This window comes from Saccopteryx bilineata, chromosome 4 (genome assembly GCF_036850765.1).
Source record: "Saccopteryx bilineata isolate mSacBil1 chromosome 4, mSacBil1_pri_phased_curated, whole genome shotgun sequence".
NCBI classification, from domain to species: Eukaryota; Metazoa; Chordata; class Mammalia; order Chiroptera; family Emballonuridae; genus Saccopteryx; species Saccopteryx bilineata.
Window position 1 is genome coordinate 88,652,738 of NC_089493.1, and position 12,216 is coordinate 88,664,953.

Below are 12,216 nucleotides of genomic sequence, written 5' to 3' on the forward strand. Positions count from 1 at the left end.
AAGGAACAGGAGGCAGAGACTTTGGAGCCATATGCTTGAGTAAAAACACATGATCTCTAAATGTCAAACTACTAAAAGGAGATCCAGTTAAGCTCTGGACCTTAATTTTGCTGAGAGAGACTGCAAATTAGGCTAGAGCTAAACTGCTTGGGGTAAGAGAGGAGGGTCAGGTTTTGCCATCTTGGTTTTTCTTCTCTAACTTTCTCTCCAGCTCTCTGCTCATTCTCCCCCTGAATGCAGTTCAAAGTAAAAGTCTCTCTCATTATAAAATAACTCCATTAGAGATCATAAAAAAAATTACAACTTCTAACACACACACATATATATATGATACATTCAAATTTTTACTAAGAAACTCTAGAGACTGCTGGCTTAAGGAATACTGGTTTTAAGGAGGACCTACTTGTTACCTGGCTTGGTGCATTTACCTTCCTTTTCCAGCCCTGTTAGAAGTTATAGTCTTGTTCTCTGGATATTAGCCTGTGGTTCTTAATTGCCTTTTAAAAGGTCAAAATTAGTATATATATAGAGAGCTCTAGTAAAGGTGTTTTATTTTTCTAGCATCAAGAAGAATTTAAGCTTTCTAACAGTGTAATTTAGGGTCCTGGCTGTTTGGCTCAGTGGTAGAGCATCAGCCTGGCGTGTGGATGTCCCAGGTCCAATTCCCGGTCAGGGCACACAGGAGAAGCTCCCATCTGCTTCTCCACCCCATCCCCTCTTGCTTCTCTCTCTCTCTCTCTCTCTCTCTCTCTCTCTCTCTCTTCCCTTTCAGCAGCCATGGCTCAATTGGAGCCAGTTGGCCCTGGGTGCTAAGGATGGCTCCATGGCCTCTGCCTCAGGTGCTAAGAAGATTTCAGTTGCTGAGCAACAGAACAATACCCCAGATGGACAGAGCATTGCCTCCTAGTGGGCTTGCTGGGTGGATGCCAGTCAAGGCTCATGGGGGCGTCTGTCTCTGTCTCCCCTCCTCTCACTGAATAATAATAATAAAAAATACCCAATGTAATTTGAATTTGCAGGTGCTCCAAAGAGTTGGATAAAGAGAAGAGTTACTTTAAACCTTGGCATATGTTTCTCTTAAATATTTTATTCTAATTTAAAGAATAAATGTATTACAGGTTATTCAGTGGATGATTTCTCCCTGGTGTTTACTGTAATTTTTGTTGAATGCCAAACTTTTGCTGTAGGACCATAAAAGGTTGGCATTCAACATGGGAACTTTCTTATCTCAAGCATCTCATCATGCTTTACTTTTCTCCTGTGGAACTTATTGCCTTCTAATATACCATAATATATATATATGGTTTGTTTATTTCCCTCTCTCTAGCAAATGAAATCTGTACAAATATTTTTACTTTTTCTCTTAAAGATAAGATTCTTTGTGCTAGAAAAATGTTCAGGTTCAGATAGCACATGTGGAAAGGCTTTGCTTTCCCAGAAACTAGTTTCCCATTCTTTGTGTGTGAGAGAGTATATTTTGCATTAAGATACTCAGTAGAGCAAAGGAAAAATTGGTAGCTTGGAACTTACATTAAACTATTTCCCGTCCCCAAGATCATGTTCCTTGCTGGTGTTCTTAAGGGAGGTCACAAGAACGCGCCATGTTTAGTTTTAGGCAGACAGGAAATCCTAGCACAAACCAAGAGACTGGTGCTTTGTCCCTTATGGGATGAACCCTGGAAGGGTTATAAGTCTGTTAGCATGTGAATGAAAGCACAGAATAAATATTGAAAAGAACTTAACATTTGTGTAAATGCAACTTCTTGTCCCTTTCATCTGCCCAGCTGGAGTGGCAGTCACATCAGATGGGGCCAGGCTTTCCGACTGCGGCACCTCACCACAGGCCACTACCTGGCCTTGACAGAGGACCAAGGCCTTGTCCTGCAAGACCGGGAGAAGTCAGACACCAAGTCCACAGCTTTCTCTTTCAGGGCATCAAAGGTAAGGCCTGATGAAGTGAACTTTGACCTTGTTCTAAAAGCAAAGCTCTGAAACCTCCATCCAGCTAGAACTGGGACTGAAACAACAGCAGGCTGGAACAAGATGCCGTTGGAATTAAACCTATGACAACCACTTTCTTCTGGTCTGTTTTGAATTGAGTTCATAGTAGAATGTGTACCTTAGATGAAAACTGACCTCTTAGGAGAGAGAGGGACTTTAAAGGAGAGTGGGAAATCTGAGAAAACAAAAGGATCACAGGAATGGACGTTGTTGCTCAGAGGCTAATGGAAAATGTTATTGTTCAATACTTAATTCTAAGTACTTTAAAAATTCTTTTAAGTCATATGCTTCATTCCTACAAAGCAATGGTAACATGGAGGTATGAGTCCCAGGACTACATGTGTTTGAACCAAGGAAATGCTTTCCTTCAGAAGGATTCAGAGAAGGCATATTTCTGTACATGACGTCTTACAGTTATCTTCATTATACAAAGTTACCTGTCCCCTCCTCATCCTTTCCTGGGGTCGTCTCTTCTCTCCAGATCTCATAGCTCTTGCCCCTGCATCCCCAACCTTCATGAAGGCTGGAGTTTGTGTTAGTCGGGTTAACCCCACACGTGTTGCTTTGCCGTTTGGCGTGTATATAGACAAGTACTTTTTCACCTCTGTCTTGAACGTTCAGCCAGGTTTTGACTCCTCATCACTCAGAGCTGGATCTGGTTGGATGATCGGAAATGCAGGCTGAGCCGACTTCTGACAAATAGTTGGATGCTCTATTGCTTTATGATTGTTCTGGAAAGATCATCCAAGCATAAGACAGGCTCTGTGCAGACGTATGCTGTTTGTCAGGGAGTCTGCGCCTCGTGAGGGGACAGCTGAGCATCTCCGTGGGGAGCTTCATCTCTGGTTTCACTCGTCCTTGCTCTTTTCCAGAAAGATCTTGATGCGTGTTCTCAATATGATTTCAGTAAAGGGTTATTGAGGATTCTGTTCGTGTAGGACTTGGCATGAAGCTGACAGCCTGATTTTCTGTGGGGCATCTCTGCTTCTTAATGAACCAGAAGAGGGCAGGCCTTCAGCACTGCCCGTTTTAAGCAGGGGGCTCAGACTCAGTTTTTCCCTGTTTTTTTAGCCCTATAAACATTTAGGCAGTGGATCTCTTTGGCATATAGATTTTTCTTCCCCATATTGCCCTATATCAAAGTTAGGCTTTTCCATGCCTTATTGCAAACATGAAAACCTGTGAGCTTCCTGGCCTACATTCCTTCAAATGCCACCTTCACTTCCTGCCTCACTGTCCATGGCCCGTTGGTTCCTCAGCTTTATTCTGGCTTTTTGAGCACATCCCTTTCATGCTACTCTCACCCCCCCCCCCAAGATTGCCAGCACAACAAGAATTTTAAAGTCATATTTATATCTATGTATTAAAACATTGTGGCCTCCAGGAAGTGGTTTGGGGCAGTGCAGCTTGCTGAAAGAATCGGTGAAACAAAGCAATGGGAATGCCCTGAGAACAGAGACAAACTAGATCTCGTTCTTCCCTAAGACAGCACTTGGACACGTGGTGTCAGGGGTGAGGGGGGCGGGGGTGGGAGGAGATGGAAAACAAGAAATGACTCATGGCGGATGGCAGAATAAATGCCTTCCTAACACTGTCAGTTTGGCTTTTTTTTCTTATTTGACTGCTCCACCCCAGTCTCCTCAGCTCACTCTAGATGTGCTGACACTGAGGTTTTTACCATTTCAGAATAGGGCACTTCTTCTGATAGCAGATGAATCAGGTGGCTTTCCAGGAAGCTGCCAAGATCCTATTCCAAGGGGACCCTTCCATTCCACTCCTTTCTTGGCTCAGTGTTGTGGAGCATGGCTCAGTGCTATGCCCTGCTCTCCAAGGTAATCCAGAAAAGCTCAAAGCACCATGGAGTCCTCATAACACTCTTTCCATTTGGCACTACTTCGGGCCTGTGAGCGCATTTTACCCTCAAAAGGCTCATTGCCTATTGTCCCATGTCCCTCCGTTGCCATGCACATGGAGACAGCAGCTGATGGCTGACAGACACCCAGGTGCCGTGGGAGTGGCCAGCCTAGCAGAACTGGGTGTAAAAGTCACCTGCAGGTCACAGCATCCTGTGCACTTGGCAGTGTGGTTGTATTCCACTGAAGTTACTATGCTAGAGGTTTTAAATACCTTTCAGCATAGCAGTGTTCAGCCCAGCTACCCTCATTCTAATTTGAAAGGAACTGAAATTAAAATGGCCTAGCCTCTGCGGCAGACCAAGCTATGGCTGTGTTCCCACAGGAGATCAAGGCTGCCTTGGGACTCCTGTGAGCAGGGCACTTGCCATCGTAACTGGGAAGCTACACAGAAAGAGGGAACACGTGGGGAACACACAGTTCTGCTGTGCACAATCCAGAGAGCTCTTGGGGAAGAACTTAGAGACGCCTGGATTTCTCTGGGCCTCTGGCTTCCTCATTGGTCAGGATGTCCTCAGTGCACCTGGTGGGCTCTCCCTCATGCTCCCCCTCATGTGGGACCAGTGATGTGCCACAGCAGATAGAAAGTGTGGCTCTGTGTTTTCAACGATGTGAGCGCACTGGGCCATCCTGCTAGCTCTCGCCTATTCCAGATATTATGTGACAGAGCAGATGGACAATAAGGTAGCGTTTCAATTTCTGAGTGGAGGTATGCAGGATATTAGAGCACTGCGCAGACAGACTGGGAGACGGTGTACATTTCTGCCTTTCTCAGTGGGGTTGGGTGGGTGAATTCTGATCATCTAGAAGACAGAAAAGAGACTCCTAGGGGAGCACTACTTGTACTTATGTGTTCGGGGTGGACACGGCTTAGCTGGGTGTGAGTCATTCAGCAGCGATAGGCTTCCCCCTCCATGCTTCCTGCCAGGTCGCGTTAGCCTGTGCCAGCGACAATGACTAGTCAGGGGACCTTGGGACAGCTGTGAGTGTGTGTTAACACCTTAGCAAGCTGCCCTTACGAGGACAATGCCAAGTGCCCCTGTGGATCTTGAACAGGGGGGTGACGGAGACAGAATGGAAGGTGATCAGGATCAAGCAGCTGCTATAGCCATTGGCACAGCCTGGCTCAGATGGAGTCCAGATGAGGTCTTCGAGCAAACTGTGTGACACATAGTATAGACTAATGAGCAGGATGGGATTCAGGTGAAAGGTTTTCCCCCCATCCATCAGTGGGACGATCCGAACCAGACCAGAGGTCTGGGGTGTATCATTGCCCCCAACCTGCAGCATCCCACGTTATTCCTGTAAGCAGGAGGGGGTGTGGCAGAAGGCAGAGCGTGGCCTCCAGGCTGCCTAGATCTGGCCTTGGCCATCATCTACTCTCTGTGAGACCTTGATCTTAATTGAGTTGCACTTCATTTGAAGCCTCTTCTAAAAGACTAAGATCTGACCCCATGCCTGCTCTTCCATCACAACTCTTCTCACTCATTCACATTGCCTTGAGCTCTGGCCTGCTGAATATTTGCAGTCTTCAAACATGCTATCTTTTCTTTTCTTTTCACTAAATCTGTACCTAAGATGCCTTTTACCCCTCCACACACCTTCATCAGCGAACTCGTCATTCAAATGAATCTCAGATGCTTCTATAGGAGGAAAGCTCTTCCACTCTCCTCTGGTAGGTCCTGTTCATGATGCCGTTACAGCCATCACCAGCTCGACCAAGAGCCCCTGGATGACAAGGGCCACGCCTACCCTCCCCTTCTTCGAACCTCAGCACCTAGCACAGTGTGTCGCATGCAGCACGTTTGAAAATTGATTGCTGAAGGGACACGTAAATGTGATCACACACTAAAATACAGGGTGAAACCCATTTCATTTTAATCCCCATCACCTTCATAAAAGTATTCTGTCACCATGGTGTAATCATTTGGGGTCATCACCTTCTCCCTGTAAACATTCCAGGGAAGAGAGTTAATAATGTGAACATCTAAGTCACATTTCTATGAATTTGATTTCACATTATCTTGCCATGCTCTTGACACTGCAAGGCCATTCCCCAAGATTGCCAGGTAATGTGATTTATAGCTGCTCTGGCATGGCAATACTGTCTGTTCAGATGTTGTGTAGCAACATCAGTTTACAACACTGAATTCATTTTAGAGAAGGGTAAATTAATGTTCAGGCAAGGCTTATAACATGTAGCCATTTATTTAATAGCTATATTTAATGACTATGCCACAAGTCTGGAATAAATGATTAAGATAGTATCTCAAATCTTGCCCATTGTATTGCATTAAGACATAGAGCTATCACTGTTCCCCGTTAGAGAAATTTTTCCTCAGTGTATAACAACATGAAATCCTATTTAATCAGCATTTACTAAATATCTCGTATGTTCTTCTTTCAATGTGTCTTTATTAAGTAGTTATAGGTGCTGGATTCTCTGTACTAGGAATGCAGAGTTAGTTTAAAATTAGCGCATGCCCTTGATTGTCCTATAGCCTGGCAAATGGAAAGGGTGAGATAAACAAGCACAGTTACCATTTGAGTTGCTAATTGCTCAGAAGAGAATGAGACTGGGTTGGGGAAATACAGGAGGAGAGACTAACTGCCTTCACAGAGAAGTGGCGTCTGAGCAGGACATTGAGGGGTGAGCAGGAGTTCCGAGCAGTAGGGAAGAGCACAGTCTCTGGAGCTGGACTTTCTGGTTTAAATCTTGCTTTTTTCAGTAGTTATTGAGTGACTTTGGACAAATTATTTACCTTTATTTACTCCTCTGTAAAAGTGGGATAATATGTGTAGCCACAGCAGAGGCTGCTGTGAAGAGTTAATATACATAAAGAGTTTAAAACACTGTCTTGCCCATGGTAAGAGCTCAAAACATGCTTCTCTTGTTCTGCCATTAAGAATGAGAGTAGAGTTGTCACAAGCAGAGGGGACATCACACTATATTTTTATTCCGTAAAAATAAAACCAAAATGCCGTCTAGCGCGTGGCTTTTTCAAATGAGCAGTTTAACACAGATGCAGAGAAGAAATGGAAATGCGGTAGAATTCAGGCCCGGACTGATGAAGAGAGGACAGAGTTACCACACACCACAGCTCTACTTCCTGACTGATTCCCTGACAGTCACCTCAGGTTGTCACCAATGGGACACCAAATGCACTGTCGCTCCTTTTCTCATCCTGGAGACGAAGTTTTGTGAAACAGTGTAAATGGAAGAAAGAGACCCCTGACTTTGTCACACAATGGGGGAGGCCATGAGATGAACGTGACCATTGTGCATCAGGCTTAGGGCGCAGTAGCCCCTACCGGCTCAGAGCAGCTGCGCGCTCGCTGACATCTGTAAAAGATCCTCGTGAAGATATAGTTAAAGTCCCTAAAGCATTTCTATAAGGTAGCCATGAAAATTATGGAAGTTACAAAACTTACTGAAAAATAAGTTAATTGAAAATAAAGAGTTAATTATTAACGTAAGTCAGGATGAGAAAAACAGAAAATATAATGGAGACTTATATAAACTCAGAGCCAAAGAGAGACCTACCAGCTGTCTCCTTTCCCCATGGACTTAAATAATCACTGAGGTAGCCAAAATTTGAAACCCATTGATTTTACAATTAGCAGCAAATAAAGAAAGTAAGCATTTCTGAAATCCCAGCTTGAACAGACACATCATGATTATTTTGGTAATCAGCTCCCTGGCTTATAAATTCAGCATGAGTGATTTGTTTTTATATATCATGTTTTTGTTTAACCAGACATGCCTATGTTTGTTTCCTTTCATTTTCTGTGAAATAGGAAATCAAGGAGAAATTGGATCCCAGCCATAAAAGAGACATAGAAGGCATGGGAGTTCCAGAAATCAAGTACGGAGACTCCGTCTGTTTCGTCCAGCATATTGCCAGCGGTCTGTGGGTGACCTACAAAGCACAAGATGCCAAGACATCCCGCCTTGGACCTCTGAAAAGAAAGGTGAGGGTCAGAGAAGCTGTTCAGAATTGTTTTACACTAGGATGAAAGCAAGTGGTTAGGAGAAGTGGTTGCGAGAATTAGGTGGACGTGATGTATGTTTAGTTACTAGTCTGTGACAGATCGTCCAGCCTAATTTCACTACATTGACCTCAAACTCAGTGGGGGGAAAGTAAAGTTAAATAGATAGCAAATGTGTGAGGAGGGAGTAGAATTTGTTCAATGGACTCTAAAACCTACACAAAAAGACTTTTGATGGTATGTCTTTTGGGCATTAACCACATCATTGCTCCCTCCTTTTAAGTGGATAACTGAGTTGCTGTGCAGTATTTATAATACAGAGACTAAATAGAATCTCTATAGAGCAAAAGCAGATTGCATGATTACAAGCCCACAGGAACCAGCAGGCAGAAAGATTAGCCCTTGTAGAAGGATGCTGTCTTCACAGAGAATGTGTCCAGATCAGAGTGGTCCGTCATAGCCTGTTGTAATGAGAAACTGGCTTGGATACACACAGCATCTTTTTAACAGAAAATCAGTTGCCATAAGAGTGTTTCTTTTGATGGGAACCAGAAAATAGATGCCAAGGGCATCGTGCAGTTTTTTCCTTGGAAAACCCTCACAAAACATGGGTTTGGTTAGCCAAGGAGTCCCAGGTAGATTTCTAGGAGGCATTGTACACTGTAGTTCAGGTACCCCAGCCTAATGTGGAGGTGATAACACATTTCCCAGTATGCTGCTGATTGTAAGAAAAGAAGTTGGGAGCAAATCATTAGGTAATAGCTTATTTTGTGTAAAGTAAAATATCCAGAAAAGGAAAAATAATATTATGAAGAGATAGAAAATAGAATAAATAGGAGACCACAAAGACTAGCTTATATGAGCCCAACCCTTCCTCTGCAAATAATTATAGAGGCTGGATAAAACACACATACATATACACAATCAGTCAATCTACTAGTGGAAGGTTTCAAGTAGCAGAGCACTCAGGACATGAGTGCTAAAGATCCCCAGGAGAATATATATGCACTGAAGTGAGTCCCGCCTTTGTCTCCACTTCCCCCCAGCGCACTTGCTGAGCTGGAGCACCAAAGGATGAGGTTGTGTGCTAGCTTTCTTGGGCTAGAAAGACAGATTGGCGATCAGGTCAGCCACGGTTTCCATGACTTGAGGGGCCATGGTTTCAGAATGGAGGGGCTATAGAAATGTGAACCTGAAATTTCTATCTGCCATTTCCTCTATCTCTTGAGCTGACCATGGATGGGGTGTGAAGCAAAGAGAGCAACCAGAAAGCAGCTATGAGGGAGAAGAGCAAAGTGGAGATGTAGACAGCATGACAGTACTAGGGAGACAGAGTTGAGGTTCAGTATCCCTCAAGTTGGAATGACCCTTGAAAATACAGTGCTTTCAATTAAATTTCGAAAGGGCTCTTCCCCAGGTGTAAGGACTGTACCCTAGAAATCAGGGCAGATTGAAAATAAATGCCAGAAAACCCATCATCTACAGAAGATGCCAGCCTAACAGAAGAAAATTAAATCCTCTATGCAGTATGATAATATTCTCTAGAGCCTGCACAATTTTTCGTACCTACTAAGGGAATGTTGACATTTAAAGAGTGAAATTTGTGGATCTTGGCTGTAACTCCGGCTGGCAGGGGACATACTCAAAGGATCCTGTCAACTAAGATAGAGCCCAGCCTGTGGTATTGAATGATTGTGCCTTTCTCTCCTAACACTGCAGTCCCTGGGTCTACTTAACTGCTGACACCTGCACAGGAATGTGGGAGGTGCTTTCTGAAATTCCCTAAATGGTGTGGTAAATCTCAGCCCTTGACAGGGCTGCCCTGCTCTATTTTGTGAGGAGCAGGTTAGGTTCCCTTCTAAAAATACAAAGATTGTCCAAATCTGTGTTAAGCATTTTATGAAGCAAACAAAACAGGAATCCAGGAAAAACAACAGAGAGCAGGCATAGTGAAAAACCTAATGAATGATAACTCACCTTAAAGGAAGTACCCTCTTTCCCATTTGTAGCTCAGGTTTGTGCTCTCTGCTATTGGGCTGTGGGATTCCTCCAAGAAAAAAAAAAAAGACCTCAGGCACTGGGCTGCAGAGATCAGTGGCACATATAACCACAGTATTCTAACAGCTGCTTTTCCCCAGTTCCCATAGCTTTCTGATTTCACAGGTCAATTTGAATGTATCCTGTGAACAAGCAAAATTTAAGGCTTGTTTGGTTTTCAGGGACCAGAAAACTGGAATGAGGCCAAAGTAAACTTAATGGCAATGTTTAGTCAAACCTAAATGCAACATTGTTAACCAGTTGCTGGGAAGTTCTGGCAAAGTAATGTTTTGAAATGGTGACTCCAATGATATGAGCACCCTTTGCTGATGCTTCAGTTATAATATGTGGATAGCATGTGAAGTTTTACCAACAAATTGGGCAATCTGGATGAAATGGATAAATTCCTAGAAACATACGGTCTTCAAAAGCTGAATCAGGAAGAATCAGAGTCTGAATAGACAGATTACAACTCATGAAATAGAAGCAGTAATCAAAAAACTCCCAACAAACAAAAGTCCTACACTGGATGGCTTCCAGATCAATCTTAGCAAACATTCAAAGAAGAACTGACACCTATGCTTCTCAAACAATGCCAAAAAATTCAAGAGGGATGACTTCCAAGCTCATTCTACAAGGCCAGCATTATCCTAATTTCAAAATCAGATAAAGACACTACAAAGGAAAATTATAGGCCTCAATCCCTGATGAATATATAGTTGTTAAAATCCTCAACAAAATTTTAGCAAATTGGATCCAGCAACACATTAAAAAGATCATACCACGCTGAAGTGGGATTCATAATAGGGATGCAAGGACGGCACAGTATCTGCAAATCAATAAACGGGATGCACCACATAAAAAAAATGAAGGCTTAAAACCACATGGTCATATCAATTTATGTAGAAAGGCCTGACTTGTGGTGGCGCAGTGGATAAAGCGTCCACTTGGAAATGCTGAGGTTGCCAGTTCGAAACCCTGGGCTTGCCTGGTCAAGGCACATATGGGAGTTGATGCTTCCTGCTCCTCCCCCTTCTCTCTCTCTCTCTCTCTCTCTCTCTCTCTCTCCTCTCTCTCTAAAAAATCAATAAATAAAATATAAAAAAAATTATGTAGAAAAAGTTCTTGGTAAAATCCAGCACCCATTTATTATATAAAAAAACTCTTAGCAATATGGGAATAGAGGAAATGTACCTTCACATAATAAAGGTCATATATAACAAACCGACAACCAACATAATACTCAGTGGTATTTCCTAAATATCAAGTGCAAGACAGGAATGTCCACTCTTATTCAACACAGTATTAGAAGTTCTAGCCACAGCAATCAGACAAGAAAAAAATAAACAGCATCCAAATTGGAAAGGAAGAAGTAAAACTGTCATTATTTGCAGATGACATGATACTGTATTTAAGAACCCTAAAGATTCCTCAAAAAAAGTACTAGAACTGGTAAATGAATTCAGTAAAGTAGCAGGATACAAAAAAATATCCAGAAATGAGTTGCATTTTTATAGACCAATAACAAGCTGTCAGGGAAACTAAGAGAACAATTCCATTCACAATACTTCAAAAAGAACAAACTACCTAGGAATAAATATAACCAAAGATATAAAGATCTGGTGTCAGGAAATTATAAGACTGGATAAAGAAATTAAAGAAGATACAAATAAGTGGAAGCATATAACAAGTTCATGTATAGAAAGAATTAACATAATTAAAATATCCATACTACCCAAAGCAATCTATAGATTCAATGCATGTCCTATCAAGATACTAGTGGAGTATTTCACAGAACTAGAATAAGTATCCTAAAAATTTTTATGGAACCACAAAAGAGCCTGAATAGCCACAGCAATCTTGAAAAAGAAGAACAAAGTTGGAGGAATCACGGTACCTAACATCAAACTATACTAAAAGGCTATAGTAATCAAAACAGCATAGTACTAGAATAAAATCAGTCATACTGACTAGTGGAACAGAATAGAGAGCTCAGAAATAAACCCATGCCTTTAGAGTCAATTAATATTTGACAAGGAGGCAAAAACATAAAATGGGGTAAAGATAGTCTGTTCAATAAATGGTGTTGGGAAAAGTGGACAGATACGTGCAAAAAAATGAAACGACCACCTTCTTACACCATACACATAAACTCAACATAGATTAAAGACTTAAATATTAGACTCAAAACTACAAAAATTCTAGAAGAAAACACAGGCAGTAAATCTTGGACATTTCTCATAGCAATATTTTTTTCTGATACATTTCCTCAGGA

At 42.4% G+C, this 12,216-nt stretch overlaps 1 protein-coding gene across 1 annotated transcript in view; it reads left to right on the forward strand.

Moving 5' to 3' along the window:
• RYR3 (ryanodine receptor 3) overlaps positions 1-12,216 on the forward strand; it is a 626,037-nt gene that overhangs the window by 298,367 nt on the left and 315,454 nt on the right. The window contains exons 10-11 of the mRNA XM_066277226.1: positions 1,785-1,941; positions 7,713-7,886. Of these exons, the coding sequence (XP_066133323.1) occupies positions 1,785-1,941; positions 7,713-7,886 (331 nt within the window). The remainder of the gene's footprint in view (positions 1-1,784; positions 1,942-7,712; positions 7,887-12,216) is intronic.